This window comes from Notolepis coatsorum (assembly GCF_963971535.1).
Source record: "Notolepis coatsorum genome assembly, chromosome: 1".
Lineage (NCBI taxonomy): Eukaryota > Metazoa > Chordata > Actinopteri > Aulopiformes > Paralepididae > Notolepis > Notolepis coatsorum.
Window position 1 is genome coordinate 193,409,279 of NC_140165.1, and position 20,137 is coordinate 193,429,415.

At 42.7% G+C, this 20,137-nt stretch overlaps 1 protein-coding gene across 2 annotated transcripts; it reads left to right on the plus strand.

The window, feature by feature from the left end:
- The first annotated feature begins 48 nt into the window (after window positions 1-48).
- Window positions 49-19,284, plus strand: LOC311241549 (calpain small subunit 1-like). 2 transcript variants are annotated; one of them, XM_084330406.1, is made up of 11 exons: window positions 49-196; window positions 1,097-1,151; window positions 1,281-1,317; window positions 2,070-2,162; window positions 13,158-13,215; window positions 14,434-14,498; window positions 15,553-15,621; window positions 16,452-16,530; window positions 16,761-16,877; window positions 17,734-17,792; window positions 18,800-19,284. In XM_084330406.1, exons 2-11 carry the CDS (start codon window positions 1,105-1,107, stop codon window positions 18,824-18,826), a joined length of 651 nt encoding a protein of 216 aa, XP_084186532.1. In that variant the 5' UTR covers window positions 49-196; window positions 1,097-1,104; the 3' UTR covers window positions 18,827-19,284. The 2 variants fall into 2 exon arrangements, with proteins under 2 accessions (XP_084186532.1, XP_084186533.1); XM_084330407.1 differs by having other exon boundaries at window positions 137-196; window positions 1,101-1,151.
- Window positions 19,285-20,137: the final 853 nt, after the last annotated feature.

A 20,137-nucleotide genomic window follows, 5' to 3' on the forward strand; every position in this document is an offset into this window, starting at 1 on the left:
TGGACCGGTGCCTCCCTCCCCGTCCAGGGGTGTGGACGTTGGGCTGGGCGGGGTCGGTTGATGAGGCATTCATAAAGAACGTGGGCTGTCTGTATTGTTGAAGGAGTGTTTCTGGTTCTGCAGACGTCGGTCTCTCTCTCCCTCCCTCTCTATTTTTCTCTCAAACTCTGCTCTTCACAACGAAGTAAAGCTTTCTGTAAGTACCCGATATTCTATTCACTTAAGTTTAGTCTGCATTCCACTATCTTCGTGTACGTGTTTAGGTTATAATAAAGATACATAAGTCTTAAATATAAACTAGAACTTTGTGTGAAAAGTGTGTGTGTGCTGTATTGTTGACACATGACAGAGATGTGTGTAGTATCTGGCTGGCAGGTTTGTGGGACAGTGACGTTTTGCAGTAAGACCCCACTGTCCAGGGCTCCAGGCTACAGTACTTTTCCAAAAATCTGTTTTTTAGTTTAGTTTAGTTTTTTTCTTTACAGTTATTTAGTCAAGCGTTCATGAAATGTTACATAGAACGTATCTTAGTATTACAGTATCATGTCATGTACGAGACACTAACGTCACTGATTTCATTCCAATGTGGTTGTTTATTGTCAAATTAGATCTCTTCTATGGCCTACTTGCAGTGAATAGTTGAGAGATTGGGATGGGGAGACTAGAGTATTGTGTGCTAACTCAGAGAGTGTGGCTGTTACTCATACAGGTTATTTATCTGTGAGGCAAATATAGCAAAAAGGGATATTTTACTGCAGTCAAACTTGTCAAAATGCAGCAGTCTTACATCTATTGTGTATCTACTAGTAAGCTAGCGACCACTGCTGTCCCTGTCATCTGCTGTCAAAACCACCATTCCTCCCAGGTGTCAGGCTCCTCATTCACTTCCATTCATTTTGAGGACCAAGTCTAAATATCATACTTCTGAAGCCTAAACAAACTATTTATACATCCAATCTCTCTCTCTCTCTCTCTCTCTCTCTCTCTCTCTCTCTCTCTCTCTCTCTCTCTCTCTCTCTCTCTCTCTCTCTCTCTCTCTCTCTCTCTCTCTCTCTCTCTCTCTCTCTCTCTCTCTCTCTCTCTCTCTCTCTCTCAGACAGCAAGATGTTTCTGGCAAATTCACTCATCAAAGGCATTGTGAATGTAATAAGGTAAACCACCTCTCTGTCTGTCTGTCTCTCTCTCCCTGTATCTATCTTTCTGTATCTCCCTCTGTCTGTCTCTCTTTCTGTCTGTCTCTTTCTTTATGACTGCTGTAACATTTCTCTTATTCTCCACAGTAACATTGGCATAGACGATTTTAAGCCTTCAGACCCTGTGAGTAAACAGTCTTCACATCTGTTCCTTATACACACTATGCAGCCTTATAACTTATTGTGTTCCTTATAAACTCTCGATTCAGCCTTATAACCTATATATTATGTTCCTTATAAACAGTCTATTCAGCTTTATAACCTATGTTCCTTATAAACAGTCTATTCAGCTTTATAACATATATGTTCCTTAGAAACTCTCTTCAGCTTTATAACCTATTTATTTTCCTTATAAACTCTATTCAGCCTTATAACCTATGTCTAGGTGTTATTGGAACGCTAGCCTAGACTCTAGAGTCCTTTCTCAGCACAATCCATGCTGTCCCTTATACTAGTTCCAGATAGTTAGCCTAGCCAAGCCAGTCTATGGGTTCGAGCTCCTGTCTGTGCAAGCTGACTGAGGCTAGCTGAAATTTACTCCACAGTGCACACGATTTCAGTGAGCTTCAATCAGCTTGACCTCATTTGTAATGGTTTGTGTGGCTAACTATCCGGAGCTAGTATGAGGAAGAGAAAGGACTCTACTGGTCAACATTACCCCCTTAGAACTTTCTCTTTAAGTCAGATCTTTGATAAAATGTCAGCTTGGTTTCAGTGTCATTACTTTTAGCGAATCAATGATGTGCTTATAGTGTTTCCACCAGTAAACGCACTGGATGGAATGGAATGTGTGTGAGTGTACTCTCTAACAGTGTCTGCTCTGTGTGTGTATGTGTGTATGTGTGTCTGTGTGTCTGTGTGTGTGTCTGTGTGTAGCCCGCTCCTAAAAGACCCCTAGTGTACGCTGAGGCCCACGAGAACGATGAGGAGCGACAGTTTAGGAAGGTGTTCCAGCAGCTGGCCGGGGATGTGAGTACTTTATTACATTATTACCAAGCTGTTGTCTCTGGTGGGCCTAAAGCAGTGCTTCTCAAAGTGGGGTACGGGGACGACCAGGGGTCCTTGAGAGGGTTCCAGGGGGTCCCCAGCTACATTTATAATAGTTTAATTTCAGTAATACTTAATTCACTAGAAGTTTAGCCCAATGAGAGAATTCAAGAATAACTATTCTGATCATAGGTTTCTCTCCATTGTTATCTCCCGACCTGTATACATTATAGACTATGGAATTCTGGACTAAATCACATCTATAAACAATTATCTTTTTAGGGGTCCCTGTGAGACAAATCAAATGGGAGTCCCTGCCTATTACATGTGAATTTGCAGGTCCTTGACATTAAAATGTTTCAGAACCAATGGCCTAAAGGTTAGAGAAGGCTGGAAGGTTTCTGGTTTGAACCCGGTGCGGTTGTGGCTACTGGCACAAAGGACTGGCCGAGGCGGTTAGTGGAGTATTTGGTGGGGGATAAGTCTATGGCTGAAGGTGATCCTCATCTTGGCTAGCACTTCATAGAGGGGGTGGGAGGGGTTTTCCAGTATCATGCAAGATTAGTCTGGCTTGTGAGGCTACAGTACTCTACCACTGCACAGAAATCTTCAAAAGTGGTTACCAATGTTTACAGGCAGACAGGCGGATCTCTGGGTGTTGCTTGCTTAAAGCATTCTCATTTGATGACTCATATCCGAGTGGTGAAAATTAGGAGAATCTTTCTCCATTTGATCCGTTTAGAATAGAATAGAAAACCTTTATTAATCCAGAGGGAAATTCGGCACTACAGATCGCTCACATTGAACAATAAACATTTAGGTAGTCAATAGGACTAAAATAAGAATAAGAATATAATAATGTAAAAAATAAGAATAAAATAGAATAAAGAATAAAATACGGTCCGGGATATACATTTTGGTATGTATATACGTTCTAAAATCTTAAATATAAACCACACAGCCAAAAATATACAGTAACATGTACAGTAATAAGTGTAACAATTTAAATTTAAAGAGTGTAAAAAGAGAGTTTAAACCTATTGTAAAGGATCAGTCTTGTCAAAATTTTGCTCAAAAGTAAGTCGGCGTCCCAGAAAGAATGTTGGCAGCTGTACGGACTGGATAGTAACGCGTTAACACCACTACTCTCACCAGGTAGCATTCCAAACCCCTCCCTTGCTCACTCCAACCCTACTCCACCCATCCTTCTATTTACTTTCATCGTTAGGCAGTACTTTTGTGGCTCAGAATGTGGTTTATCCAGATATGTCTCTCTGGCAATCAGGCTTCACCAACAAATCTTTATCTACAACCGGAAGCGTAGTATTGTGACAGTGACCTAATGTATTTTTTTTTATTGAGACAGTGGTAAATGGTAAATGATAAATGGTGCATTTATATAGCGCTTTTATCCAAAGCGCTTTACAATTTGTTCCTCACATTTTACCCATTCACTCACACATTCACACACCGATGGCGGAGGCAACCATGCAAGTTGCCAAGTGTCTTTCTCAAGGACACTTCGACACTTTGCTGCCCGGGAGGAGTGGGAATCGAACCGGGAACCTCTGGATTACCAGATGACTATGATATATATAAATCCATTGTGGAGAGAAGAGGAGGGAAAGCAGAGAAAGACACACACACACACACACACACACACACACACACACACACACACACACACACACACACACACACACACACACATACACACACACACACACACACACACACACACACACACACACACAAAGAGAGAGATAAAGTCCGAGACAAGGACAAACAGACGGAGTGGTTTAAAATCATGGATTTAAATCATGGATACCCATGAATATCAGGTCTATCTGTGATCATAAACGAGCAGCGGAGTAGACTGGCATGTGCGGGAATCACTGATCTTTTATTATCACAGGTAGAGAACACACATAGGGGAGGGTATCAGCTCTACCTGTGACAGTGGAGCAGCCAGGCGTATTGTGCATGCAAGAAAAATCGTTTGTGGCGCTTCACAGCTATTCGGCCCTGGTCTCTTCCCAGCGTGAGCTAAATCTGGTATTTTTGCTGGTGTCATTGTTTAAGATGGAGACTGGTAAACAATTTTTTCATCATGTAGGCCAGTGGTTCCCAAACTGTGGTGCGCGCACCCCTTGTGGTGCGCAAGCGCCCTCTAGGTGGTGCGTGACATGAAAAGACTTAATGGTATTTTTTTTTTTTTTTTTTTTACAATAAAATTTCATAAAAATCTTAGGGTGTTTTCACACCTGTAGTTCGTTTGCTTTGTTCCGATTCAGGGAGACACAGGGACTATAATGATACAATGTTGCACTTGTCCTTTAGTTCGTTTGTGTTCACACGGCTGTGTTAATAGCGGACCAAAACAAATGCACGCGCGAGCAAACTGTCACTCATTGGTCAGATTTTGGGGTGTGTGTCCCCCCCCCCCCCTAACCCTGACTCGAGCCTGACTTTACTGATGACCGCGGAGAGAGAGAGAGAGAGAGAGAGAGAGAGAGAGAGAGAGAGAGAGAGAGAGAGAGCGAGAGAGTCCCGCACGGTGCTGCTGTTGCAGCGTCACTACAGAGACCCCGGCTCTCCTCTCCTGCGCGCGGCTGACTGACTGACTGACACCCGGCAACACAAACACCATTTCAGGGTCTGCTCTGCTTGTTGTATCTCCGCTGTAACAACGTGCAGCAGCAGCAGCGCGACACTGTTCGACAGACCTTTCAAAGCCCCTTTCCCTCATTCGGTCACTAAACTGTCTGTACACTTCAGTGTACTTGTGTTCTCCAGCATCTGACGAATGTGATCGTCTGCCCAAATATCAACGACGCAGTGTACCTCATCGCTGCTCCACGTTGACCCACAACGTATTATTATTATTGTGTCGGTTTGTTAAGTCGATTGCATTCTCACAGCGTACGAGTCGCGTCGGGTTCGTTTGGAAGTGCGCCGAGACCACCCTCTCTAGGTGGTCTCGGCCCGCTTGTTTTGTTCCGCAACAGAATGTGATTGCTGTGTTCATATATGCCCAACTGAACCGAAATAGGGGGGAAACGCTCCAGGTTTCGGATCAACAGCTCCAAACGAGCCAGTGGTGAAAACACCCTTAGTCAAACCTTTAGTATTATGGATATTAAACATGCTGGCAGAGTACATGCATCCATGTTGTCGTGAACATTTTAATTAAATAAAGAAGAGATAAAATAAAAAATTGAATCTGTGCACGGAGACCAGCAACAATTTTTTCTAACAGAAACCCATTGGGGGGTGCATCAGCTAGGTCGGGAGGTGACAGGGGGTGCACGGCCAAAAAAGTTTGGGAACCGCTGATGTAGGCAAAACCCTGCTGCTTCCAAACCCCATGCATCTTTTGTTGAGAGACTCAACTGACACTGGATGAAAACATTGACTAGAAAAGTAATCAAATGCAGACAGGTAGTTGGACATTACAAGGTTTCATCAGGGTGTCCGCGGATCCTTAAAAAGTCTTAAAAGGTCTTACATTTGTTTATCAATAATTAAGGCCTTAGTTTGTCTTAAAATGTCTTAAATCCATTTTCAGAGGTCTTAAAAATGCCATAGAAAGGAAAGATAAAATGCAATGTCATCTTATGTTTTATTATGAAATCTGGGGGAAAACGGTTAACGGGAAATAAAGTTTGACTTTTCATTGACCGTGTTGTAGAATCACGCAGACCGGAATGGGGCGGAACCAACAAGGAGTTGTGTTGGGCCGGGGAACCATTTCAGCAACGGAGTCTAGCTAACGTTAGCAAGGCGAAGCGATAACGCTAACATTACGTTTAGTTTAGTTTAGCATTTGCACTCGTTAATATGGGAAAGTGCCAATTTAACGAGAACTGGCTCGACAATCCACTGTTTGCGCGATGGTTGGTCCCAGTCAAAGACCATTACGAGCCCCGCTGCAACAAAAAAAATAGCAGTCGCGTCGCACATGCTGAGCACTAAGCATGTTACCTCTGCAAACTACTATTTCCTCCACACCAGCTGCGCCATCAGGTAGGACTATAACATTTGCACCAACAGAAGTCCGGATAACATTCGGCTCCACGCCAAAGCTTGAAGCTGAGGTCTTAACTTGAAAATAATCTATTCGCGGATGTAAACAAGGACACGTTTGTGTTTATGTTCGATGAGAGCTTCACCCACTATGTATTTTTTCCTCCCACCCACCCCCTCCTAATGACGTACAGTATCCTCCCATGTATGTTAGGATCTATGGGTAACAGTACTGTATATTTGCATATCGTATATGTCACAAATGTAACAGTACAGTACTATATACCTGTATGTCCCTATGCCATAAATGTCATGTATGTTGAGTATGTCATAAATGTCACTATGAATTGAAAATGGGGGACCCTGATGTAAACAAGACAAACGTCTTTCTCTGGTCTGCATCCCCTTAACAATTGTGTGTATTGAGCCGTACTGTATTGTACCCATTCTGCAATCTGTTAAACAAAGAATTCATTCATTCAACCAAACCACAAAAACAAAACAACTGGATGAATGAATGAAAACTTTATTTAACAGATTGCAGAATGGGTACAATACAGTACGGCTCAATACACACAATTGTTAAGGGGATGCAGACCAGAGAAAGACGTGTGTCTTGTTTACATCAGGGTCCCCCATTTTCAATTCATAGTGACATGACATTCATGACATACTCAACATACATGACATCATGACATTTATGGCATAGGGACATACATGACATACAGGTATATAGTACTGTAGTGTTACAATTGTGACATATACGATATGCAAATATACAGTACTGTTACCCAGAGATCCTAACAGAAAATATATACATATGATGGGGAGGAGACTGTACATTAGGAGGGGGGGGGGGGTTTGGACATTTACGGTGCCCAGTTTCTAATTGCAGCCTCCCGTAGGTGCTCTTTAAGAGCGGTTTTGAATGTGGGCAGGGGTAAAGTGGGTTTTAGGAGTGAGGTTAAGCAGTAGTCTGACCAGTTTGTTTTGTGATGTTTGTAATCTTGTTTTTAGGGCCTTTGAGGTGCTTTGGTACCATGAGGTGCAAGCATAGTCGTAGTACCCTTGAATGAGTGCTCCTGTTAGAGTCTTCAGGGTATTCTTGTTTACCAGAGAGGAGATCCGGCACAAGAATCTTGTTTGTTGGTTGACTTTTTTGATACCCTGGGGAGGGTGGTAATAGTTATGTGTTCTGACAGTGGCTGTTGCACTTGCTGCTTGGCCCCTGGTATATTTTGTATAGCTATATTTGCTATTTATGTTTGGTCACCCCTTTGTCGAAATTCATCCAATCCAGTTACTCCTTTAAGTTCAAGATTTTTAAGTTTCCAAGTTATGTTTTAATAAACATCTTTGGACCAATGTGTCCCTAAACTTAAACTAATTGGTGTCGTTGCATGATTTGTCATTTTGTTATTGTGAAATTGGTATTAAATTTAATTCTGAGTGGCATTAAAAAGTCTTAAAAAGCATTAAATCTGACTGGGCTAAACCTGCAGATACCCTGTTTCATGCAGACTGTCCCTAGACATGTAGACCCATGGAACGCTATGCAAGCTAGCTCTTCCTTGGGTCTGAACAATACGCAAGCTAGCTCTCCCTTAGGTCTGAATGATACGCAAGCTAGCTCTCCCTTGGGTCTGAATGCTACGCAAGCTAGCTCTCCCTTGGGTCTGAACACTATGCAAGCTAGCTCTCCCTTGGGTTTGAATGCTACCCAAGCTATCTCTCCCTTGGGTCTGAACACTACGTAAGTACCAAGTACCAAAGACACCACCACAGTCAAAGAGACAAGTGTCAAACACACATCTTTTTGTCCATTTACCGCATTTTTATGGGCGCAAGCGTCTTTTTTCAATTGTTCCCAATGAGGAGGGAGCATATGCGGCCGCATGCTGCCGCCTATAGGAAATGCGCTGCAGCCGGCTTCTTTTTTCAGCGCCTTTCAGTTTTTTTGTGCGGCCGCACCCAGCGTTTAAAGTTGAAAACTTCTGAACTTTTCAGAGTGATGCGCTGAGCGCCTTTTCAGACAACCAATCACAGCCAATCATATTTACCGTGGCGCTCGTGACACATTGTAACCTGACACCGGAGTTGCCTGCCTGCCTACCCACAAGAGAGGGCAAGCGTCTGCTGGTTGGTGGAATGGTGGTCATTGCGATTCGTGACAAAGCACAAATACACTAATAACTACACGAATACACTAATAAGAAGCTAATAAAAAGCAAAGGGCGAACTGTGGTGTCAGGCAATAACTATATATATAATTAATATACAATAAAGTATTAAAATATGCTATATGTGCAAAACCGCGGCAGTAAAATACGATACAAAGTTTTTAACAGTGATACAAGATGGCTGTCGCTAGATTTCTTTCTCTCTGTCATCAGGTAGGTTGGTGAGTTACAGCTTGTTGCCATAGCTACAAAAGGCATGTTTTTTTCTCGCCACAAGCGCTTCATCCCAGCACTACCAGCGCTCCGCCAACGTTTTTCAGCTGGAAATGTGCTGTAGGTGGACGCATGCCCTTACTCATCTCATCTATGTTTTTATATTATTACATCTTAGTCTACTGGTTGCCCAGACATATATGGCAGATATTCTAATGTTTAATTTTTTTGTTTTTGGTAAACTATATAACATCTTTATGAGGTTTTATACATCTTCTCCATATGGGTGGGTACATAGAAGTATTCTATTATATTCAGATAGTGTTGGGGATAAGAGGAAGACATCATATTTAAGTATTCTATTATATTCGACTCTATTATATAATGCCAGTATTTGGGCTGAGAGGGAGACCGAGTAGATTCTGGTGGGATTTGAACTCAGGCCAGCAGGGGAACATGTGGTTCCAGAGCAGTTGGGGTCGTAACCACTATTACGTAATCTCTATACACACATGCTAGACTGTGTAGAGCAGTCCTGTCTCTTAGTTACACAATAAATCGTCAGTGTTGAATCGTCACTTTTCAGTGCCCCTGACAGATCAGATGCTAAAGCTCAGAATACAGTATATAACAGGGCAACATAACACGTATGGCTTGGTAGGAAGGTGGTAGTAAGTTGGTGGGTTGACCTGATGGAGCTGTAGTTGCATTATTCAGCCTAGCACCTCACTTTGATGTTACTACCAGTCAAACCTAGTCATTTTTACAAAGACACATACAGTAGGTTTCAAACAAGGTTCCAATGTGAGACATGTAATGTGATTTTGGGTTAGACAAATAAATGTGACTTGACTTGACATATTGCACCTAACTAATCACAGTATGTAGCTAGTTCCCTCCCAGGTTGAGTTAGGTGGCCTTCCTTAAGGTTACGTTAGCAGTCCTGCGTGTAGCCTTTTTACAACGCATCTGCGTTTCCGGCGCTCTGATTGGCCAGGTCATGTGACATGTGCACCCAATAGCGTGTTTGCCCATTTCCGCGTCGAACAGCCTGCAAACTACCTGGCGTTCTATCGCCACGCTTTAAGACAAACTCTAACCTTAACCAACTTCGAAGAGTGCCTAAGCTTAACCAGTGTAGAAACTTGCCGTCCCACGATTGGCGCTCATGTCACATGACCTGGCCAATCAGAGCGCAAAACGGGGAACCCGGAAACGCGGATGCGTTGTAAAAAGGCTTCAAGCGTACTACTGGACACTGAGTACAGATGTTTTCTGTTTCTATCTCTACCTCTCTCTCTCTCTCTCTCTCTGTATTTGCATTCCTACCATTGTCTGGCAGGGCGGTACTCCTGCCTGAGGGAAGGTATGTGTGTATGTACTGTATATGTGTGTGTGGGTATGGATGTGGTTTTAGTGAGCCATAGAGTGATGTACCAACTCTACCAGCAAACAGTTTGTGTTCTGCAGAGTGGAATCTGTTTGATGATGATGATGATGGTGATGGGTGTCTCTACTACAACTATGTTGGAGGGCTGAAACTACTAGCAGCACCTTTATGTTACTCCTCATGATGCAATAGAGGCATCACATGTAATACGCATGTTCTTTTTCTTTCAACATGGCTGCCTGTAACCATTGGTAACCACTTTAGAAATATTTTCTTTCTGTGCAGTGGTAGAGCAGGTAAAACACTGGAGAAGCATGATATCACTGATCCACTGTGATTTGTTTATAAGATCCATTAATAAGGTATGGGTTCTTACCTATCTCGATGTGATTTATCTAGAGATATCTACAGCAAGAATTTTAGGTGTCAGTGAAACCAACATTGCAATCTGGTTAGAAGTGGTGGAGAGAATAAAGGCTACCATATGAATTGTAGTGCCTGGTTAGAAACGAATGAAAATGGATGGATTATCCAAGTGGGGGTCCGGGGGGGGAGAGCGAGCAAGAGCATATGTATGTATTGTATTAGATAGCAAGTATTAGGTATATATCTCGTAAACTACATTTATATTGATTCAAATGGAATGTATAGTCCTGTGATTTACATTGGATGTTTACTGTTAATGCTTGTGTGTCTAATTTTATGTTATGTTTAAAAAATAATTAAAAAATAAAATACAAAAAAAATATCCATTAATAAGACACAGATTCATCACATTTCTGTTGACGTATTTCTCATTTATAAACACATAGCAACTGTTGTTTTACACATAACAACTGTTGTCTCTTCCAACAGGGAAGACAAATGGTATGGATGCCTCTATTGGGGTCAACACTCGTTAGCCAAGCGACAGACCGGCTAGCCTAGCTGTTTTTAAACTAGGCTAGTGGTCAATATCTGCTTCCATTAATTTGTGCTAAGCTAGGTTAGCTTGCAGCCGGATAGCTTTCTACTAAACACACAGAGAGGAAATGTATCTATCGTCTTGTCTGACTCTGGAGAAGACGATAAGTGCATTTCCCATCATGTTGGTGTGTTCCTTTAACACATGGCCTATAGACTGTATACAATCCCAACACATGGTACTGATTTGATAGGTTTGTCTGCTAGACCTGAGCACAGGAACAAATGGGAAACAAAGGGAACAAATTATGACCGCAATTAATTTCCAACTAATTCACCCAGTCTCAAAGGAAAGACAACGTTGTAAGTAATATAGTTATAAGAGATGTGATATTTCATTATATTATAGAGGATGTGTGATGTCAACATTTGGTGGTGATCCTGTCCTGGTACGGCCTGCTAACTGTCCTGCCAGACATGCAGCCTTCTGGGTGTGCTGGTAGTGGTGGCTCAGAGAGCCTTCTGGGTGTGCTGGTAGTGGTGGCTCAGAGAGCCTTCTGGGTGTGCTGGTAGTGGTGGCTCAGAGAGCCTTCTGGGTGTGCTGGTAGTGGTGGCTCAGAGAGCCTTCTGGGTGTGCTGGTAGTGGTGGCTCAGAGAGCCTTCTGGGTGTGCTGGTAGTGGTGGCTCAGAGAGCCTTCTGGGTGTGCTGGTAGTGGTGGCTCAGAGAGCCTTCTGGGTGTGCTGGTAGTGGTGGCTCAGAGAGCCTTCTGGGTGTGCTGGTAGTGGTGGCTCAGAGAGCCTTCTGGGTGTGCTGGTAGTGGTGGCTCAGAGAGCCTTCTGGGTGTGCTGGTAGTGGTGGCTCAGAGAGCACAGCTTTGATTCCCAAGTTTAAAAAGAAATGCCTTGAAATACCCTGTAATGCCTTGAATTCATGAACAAATATTTTTGTCTCCACAGTGACATAGAATCCAAAGAACGGTAGAAATACTTGATGAATTGAAGTTAACTGAGATTTCGTTTAACAACAGTAAAGCTATATCAACACATCAGTTTACAAACTCTCACAACATGTGCAGACTGGTATAATCCACGTCTCATATGTTGTATGCTCAGTACTTCACAAACATGTGGATTTTCTCTAAAACCTTGCTGCCTTCAAATGGAACTTGTAAGCTTGTGGTCTTGACTTCAGACTGTACTCCAGCTATCAGAGACAGACTGTACTCCAGCTATCAGAGACAGACTGTACTCCAGCTATCAGAGACAGACTGTACTCCAGCTATCAGAGACAGACTGTACTCCAGCTATCAGAGACAGACTGTACTCCAGCTATCAGAGACAGACTGTACTCCAGCTATCAGACACAGACTGTACTCCAGCTATCAGAGACAGACTGTACTCCAGCTATCAGAGACAGACTGTACTCCAGCTATCAGACAGACTGTACTCCAGCTATCAGAGACAGACTGTACTCCAGCTATCAGAGACAGACTGTACTCCACCAGAGACAGACTGTACTCCAGCTATCAGACATACTGTACTCCAGCTATCAGACAGACTGTACTCCATCAGAGACAGACTGTACTCCAGCTATCAGAGACAGACTGTACTCCAGCTATCAGACAGACTGTACTCCAGCTATCAGACAGACTGTACTCCATCAGAGACAGACTGTACTCCAGCTATCAGAGACAGACTGTACTCCAGCTATCAGAGACAGACTGTACTCCAGCTATCAGAGACAGACTGTACTCCAGCTATCAGAGACAGACTGTACTCCAGCTATCAGAGACAGACTGTACTCCAGCTATCAGAGACAGACTGTACTCCAGCTATCAGACACAGACTGTACTCCAGCTATCAGAGACAGACTGTACTCCAGCTATCAGAGACAGACTGTACTCCAGCTATCAGACAGACTGTACTCCAGCTATCAGAGACAGACTGTACTCCAGCTATCAGAGACAGACTGTACTCCACCAGAGACAGACTGTACTCCAGCTATCAGACAGACTGTACTCCACCAGAGACAGACTGTACTCCAGCTATCAGACAGACTGTATTCCACCAGAGACAGACTGTATTCCACCAGAGACAGACTGTACTCCACCAGAGACAGAATGTTCTCCAGTTATGACACACAGACTGTTCTTTCTGTGATTCATAAACTGGCCTCAGGTCCTCTATTAAATCAATCACATGAGATCAGCACTGACTCACAGGATTGACTCCATGTAAAAATAACCATTGTGTGTATTTTGACAGGACATGGAAGTGAGCCCCAATGAGCTGATGAACATCCTGAATAAGATTATCGGCAAACGTGAGTTTTGTATTTTGAATATGTTTCAAGCAGGAATCTCAATGCTGTCTAAGTTTTGTATTTTGAATACATTTTAGGCAGGAATCTCAATGCTTCTCTGTATTTTCTAGAAGCCTGATTGGGCCGAGATTTATTTCACGTCATAAATACATAGATCAATACAGTCCAGATTAATTAATGTTGCGTTTCTTTTTCAAATGTAGCCAAGAGTAAAGACCCAACCCTACCAAAACAGCAGTCAAAGTGTATATTTTCAGCACTACGTTTGTTTACCAATTTGAAAGCGTTATTAGCGAAATATGAGTTATAAAAATCTCAGCGCATTGCATCGGAAACCGGATGATTTAGATGCAAGGAATCGCTGTAGTCCTAAGAAAGAGGAAAAAACGTCATAAAACTACACTACCCAGCTCACACCAACCACTGTCAAAGCCGGAGCTGGCTGCTGTGAAAAGAAAATATTGCCGTGATTTTCGTGATTATATCTCACGGGTCGAACAAACCTGAACATTATTGCCATAAAATACAACGTATATTGTTTCTTTACCCTTCTGTGAACGTCTACAAAAAGAACACGTCGCAATCTGGTGAAAAATTATGGAGCTATGGACATTATACAAAAGTAACTGCACTTACAATAGATTTCATTCACAATCTTTGCTGCCCTGTAACGGGCGCCTGCCTGGGCTGGTGGTACTAAATCCAGACTGATATTATATATTCATATTTAAAATAGCATGTGTCTGGATGGCAAAATTCTGTACTGTATCTACAAAAAAACCTGTAAATCATCTGCCCTTTATTCATTTGCTTAGATTTCTTGTACACTTGAAGGTGCTGAATGAGCTCAGTGGCAATCTTTCACATCTGGTCAATGTTAGTATGGTGTTATTCACCGTCAAAGATGGGAAAAAATTCATAATAATAATTGATATTCTCCTTTGGTGCATTACAATTTACTCAAGCCTAGTAACAGACAAAATATCTCTGCACCATGCAAATGGGCATTGTAGAAGTGGAGCAATCTTCCATTAACTTGGGTATGTACTTTTAGATGAACTTTCTGAAAATATGGCTCGGGCATAAGAGGTTAAGTACAACTGAGAGCATTTCGATTGCAAAATACATAATTTTTTTCCTTTTAATTTACATCTGCAAATGAATTAGTTTCCCTTTGTATTTCAGTCAGGGTTCAGTTGTAATGTTGTAATGTTTTAGATGGAGGCCTGAAGACTGATGGATTCAGCATCGAGTCCTGCAGGAGTATGGTGGCCGTCATGGATGTATCCTTATTCACTACACACACGCACGCACACACACACACACACATACACGTCACATACACATACACATACACATACACATACACATACACACACACGCGCACACACACACACACTAACACACACTAACAAACACACACGCACACACACACTAAGGTCGCTTTCACACAGGGGCTGTTTGGTCCGGACTTTCGGACCAGAATTCGATAGTCCGGTTTTTCGGGTCTGTGTGAATGCGCGTCGAACTCGGTCCGCGGACCAAGCAGGCGAACTCTAGTCCGCCTGAAAACGTAGGTCTCGGTTCGGCTTCAGCGGACCAAACGCGAACCAAATATAGGAAGTGATTATTATTACCACTGCTTGCAGCACTCACTGCAAAACAATCTAACAATCTAATCTATCTATCTATCTATCTATCTATCTATCTATCTATCTATCTATCTATCTATCTATCTATCTATCTATCTATCTATCTATCTATCTATCTATCTATCTATCTATCTATCTATCTATCTATCTATATATCTATCTATATATCTAACTGTGCATCTTGGGAAGAAGGAAGAAAAACGCGGCTTATTATTATTACAGAGGCGCACGGCATTAATAATGGATCAATGCCACGTCAATACTATTATTATTATTATATTATTATTATTGGTCTACAAGTTGTTTAGCGAGAGGATGGTGGTAATGTGCTTCAAATTTCAATAGAACAATGGATCAATGCCATGTCAAAACTCGCTCCGCTGATCTGGAGGGCTCGCAGACAGTCCACACACAGACACACACACGCGCGCGCACACACAGGCTTGCAGCCACACACACATTTCCACTGTCCAATAGACAAGCGCCCTTTTCGACCGCGTGACATTGTTCAGAAGGTCTCGGTCCGCCTCACAGATATCTCTATGTGAACGCAGGCGAACCAAATGAAGAATGCAACAATGTTGCAACTTCACCCCCAGAACCGCACCGAGTCCACCAAAACTATATGTGAAAGCGACCTAATACACACACACACACAGCATGTGTTCCTTGACCTCACCTTCAGAGTGACAGCACAGGAAAACTTGGCTTCCATGAGTTTAAATACCTGTGGAATAACATAAAGAGATGGCAGGTTGGTAGAATCACTATACTGGTTGATTAATCTGATATACTGGTTGATTAATCTGATACACTGGTTGATTAATCTGGTACATTGGTTGATTAATCTGATAAACATTGGGTATTTACCAGAGACACTCTATGCTACTATCTACAGTAGTTTGTTGATCTACTGACCAGCCTCCTACAGTAGGAGATGGCTGCTCTGTGCCAGTGATGTCCCAAAGATATTCACTAAGGGAAATAATTATTAACGTGTATAGATTTCACCTCTTTCATCTCAGGGGCTTGGTCAGCAAACTGAATAACAAACATGTGTCTCTGGGAAATACACAACGTTAAGGTTTTTCAATGCCAAGAAACATTTCAAATTGATCTAATGTTTTATATAGCAAAATATCATAATCTAAAGTCTAGGAGCTTTTGAACAAAGGGGCGGGGCCAAATTAAATGTCACTTCTGCGGTCTATTAAGAAGGGAAATCATATCTGTTTTTTATTATGGGATCAGACCACAATGTGTCATCATGGTTTTGTTGTTTGGTCATTGATCTCACTGACTGATGATGTCACAACACTGTGTCACTGACTGATGCTGTGTCACTGACTGATGATGTCACAACACTGTGTCACTGACTGATGCTGTGTCACTGACTGATGATGTCACAACACTCTGTGCTTGTTGTTTGGTCATTGATCTCACTGACTGATGATGTCACAACACTGTGTCACTGACTGATGCTGTGTCACTGACTGATGATGTCACAACACTCTGTGCTTGTTGTTTGGTCATTGATCTCAACTGACTGATGATGTCACAACACTGTGTGTGTGTGTTGTTCAGGTGATCTACAAGTCACATGATGCTGATCACTCTGGTGTCATCGACTCCAGAGAGCTGCCCACAGCCTTCAAAGCTGCTGGTGAGAATACTGCGTGTGTGTGTGTGTGTGTGTGTGTGTGTGTGTGTGTGTGTGTGTGTGTGTGTGTGTGGGTGTGTGTGTGTGTGTGTGTGTGTGTGTGTGTGGGTGTGTCTAACATGTTATTTTTTATTGTCAGAGAGAAAGAGATAGAGAGATACAGATGAGAGAGATTGACAGAGAGAATGTTTAGCATCCATAAACATATAATATGTGTGTGTGTATGTTTGCAGGTTTCCCTCTGAATGATCAGATGTTCAAGCTGATCATCCGTCGCTATAGCGATGAGCACGGTGACATGGACTTTGATAATTTCATTGGCTGCCTGGTGCGCCTGGACGCCATGTGCCGTAAGTCACTTCCTCCAAACTGACCTAACTAGGCACCCATACCTCTCCCCAAACGGACCTAACAAGGCACCCATACCTCTCTCCCAAAACTGACCTAACTAGTAGGCACCCATACCTCTCTCCCCAAACGGACCTAACAAGGCACCCATACCTCTCTCCCAAAACTGACCTAACTAGTAGGCACCCATACCTCTCTCCCAAAACTGACCTAACTAGGCACCCATACCTCTCTCCCAAAACTGACCTAACTAGACACCCATACCTCTCTCCCCAAACTGACCTAACTAGGCACCCATACCACCCATACCTCTCTCCAAAAACTGACCTAACTAGGCACCCATACCTCTCTCCCAAAACTGACCTAACTAGGCACCCATACCTCTCTCCCAAAACTGACCTAACTAGGCACCCATACCTCTCTCCCAAAACTGACCTAACTAGGCACCCATACCTCTCTCCCAAAACTGACCTAACTAGGCACCCATACCTCCCATACCTCTCTCCCAAAACTGACCTAACTAGGCACCCATACCACCCATACCTCTCTCCAAAAACTGACCTAACTAGGCACCCATACCTCTCTCCCAAAACTGACCTAACTAGGCACCCATATCTCTCTCCCAAAACCGACCTAACTAGTAGGCACCCATACCTCCCATACCTCTCTCCCAAAACTGACCGAACTAGGCACCCATATTTTCACTGCAGATAACCATTCTGACTCCTACAACACTCTAACTTACCATTTTTAGATAATAAAGTTTGAAAACATTGTTCCTCTTAAAACGGTGGTTCTTCGTCTGAGGCACTCATTTGATGAACATGTGTGTGTGTGTGTGTGTGTGTGTGTGTTCAGGGGCCTTCAAAACTCTGGACAAGGACAACAATGGCAGCATCAGTCTGGACATCAAGGAGGTAAAACATCACTGTTACTCCTCAAACAAAACCTCATATCTCATTTTAATTCACAATATGAAATCAGGTGGTTTAAATACTGTTATATAAAAGCAGTAGAACACTGGAGGTATTTGAACATTGATATGCTTTCAAATGCCCATCCTTAATCTGGAGGCTGAATCCTCCAGTCCATACGGAATAATTCTAAATAACTGTTTTACTGTTTTAAAAACAGTATTTCAGACATTTTGGGTGGTCACTAAACAGCCAGACTGTTAGGGTGTTCTTCAGGTAGGGTTAGGTTAAGGTTAATGTGGGACCTTAGGTCTCCACTCAGGTTAACGATCGGTTAAGGTAAGAGTTAGGTTATGGTTAGGGTGGAACCTGAGGTCTCCACTCAGGTTAAAATAAGATAAGATATTCCTTTATTGATCCCCCAGGTTAACGTTAGGTTAAGGTAGGGTTAGGTTATGGTTAGGGTGGAACCTGAGGTCTCCACTCAGGTTAAAGGAACACGCGAACATTATGGAAAATGCGCTTACCATCTTCTCCAGAGTCAGAGCTATCTGCCTGCAAGCTAGCCTAGCTTAGCACAAATGAATGGACGCGGATACAGACCAGCTAGCCTAGCTGTTGGCCAAAAACACCTCTCCCGGAGTTTTAAGCTAGGCTAGTGGTCCATATCCGCTTCTATGAATTTGCGCTATGTTAGGCTAACTTGCAGCTGGATAGCTTTCTATTGAACACAGAGAGGAAATTGGTATCAATCTTCTTGTCTGACTCTGGAGAAGACGGTAAACTCGTTTCCCATAATGTTGGTGTGTTCCTTTAATGTTTTTTGTGATTCTAGCTGTGTAGACTATGTTTTAGAAATGTTCTATATAGGCTACTGTAAATAAATAAATTATTATTCATATTTTTCACATTATTATGATATACCAGTGAGCACAAATTACAGTGCCCTGTAATGTCTATCTAATCTCTCTTCCTCTCTCTCTGTCTCTTTCTATCTCTCTCTGTCTCAGTGGCTTCAGCTGACAATGTACTCGTGAACATGTGAACTCGTGAAACGAAGGAAGACACTGCACAACACTCACCTCATCTCTCTCTCATCCCTCTTTTATTCTCTCTATCCCTCATCTCCCTCTCAAAATATTTGTGGTGTATCTTCTATGTGCTAATGTTTACAGTTTTGTAGCGGTATGTTAACCGCCAGTGTCCATGTTGTCATGGGGACCAATGCGATGTGCAAAGACAATCTGAACAGGACCAAAGTATAGTTGTTGCAGCTGTGTCACTAGGTGGCGCTACTAGAACACACAGGACCACAACCCAGTCAGATCTTCTTTGGCCCGGGCTGCCTCACTTGTTTCTGCCGTTTCAACCCCCCCCCCTGCAACCAACTATTTGGATTCTGACATTTTAAAATAATTTTAAAGACTTTTGTCAGACTTGTTCACAATAACTGATAGAAATGTGTGCTGCTCTGAATAAAGCATCTCTACCTGCATCCATGACTTACTCTGGTGTCTTCTTTCTCTACTTGGATCAGTTTCTTCTTGTTTGTTTTCAAGTTTCTTTAAGTTTCTTTAATAGTTGTCATACAGAAGTACAGAATACTTTCATACAAAATGCTTCTTACTGTTACGCTCCAGAGACTGTGCTAGACAAGATAGTATCAAACAACATAGTATAGCATGTAATTTAGAAGAAGAAAATGAGGTCACAGTGTTCGGTATAGACATATGTACAATGTTCTGAGTTACCATATAATATACAATACTATGCAGTGTACTAATGTACAGTACTATATAGTGCAAAGCAGAAATGGGATGAGGTACAATTTAGGTACAATTTACAGTAAGGTGTATGAGTTGTAGTGCAATCCTTCATCAATAAATATAAAGTGTGGGGAGTGGGTGCTACAGTGTGTTTGTTTAAAGTGGGTGTGTGCTATAAAGTGTGGAGTGGGTGCTACAGTGTGTTTGTTTAAAGTGAGTGTGTGCGTGTGGATGTGTGTGCTATGTGCGTTTGGTGGTTGTTGTTGTGTAGTGTTCATTGTTCGTTTAGCAGCCTGATGGCCTGGGGATAGAAGCTTCTTCTGAGTCTTTCTGTGCTCGCCTTGAGACTCCGGTATCGCTTGCCTGACCGCAGCAGTTCAAAGAGGCAGTTGTTCGGGTGACTGGAGTCTTTAATGATTCTCTTAGCCTTGCCCTTGCAACGCTTGTTGTAAATGTTCTGGAGGGTGGGGAGCCCCCCTCCAATTGTGCGTTCGGCTGAACGTGTCACTCTTTGTAGTCTGCTTCGGTCTTGTGCAGTGCTATTCCCAAACCAGGAGGTGATGTTGCCGGTCAGGATGCTCT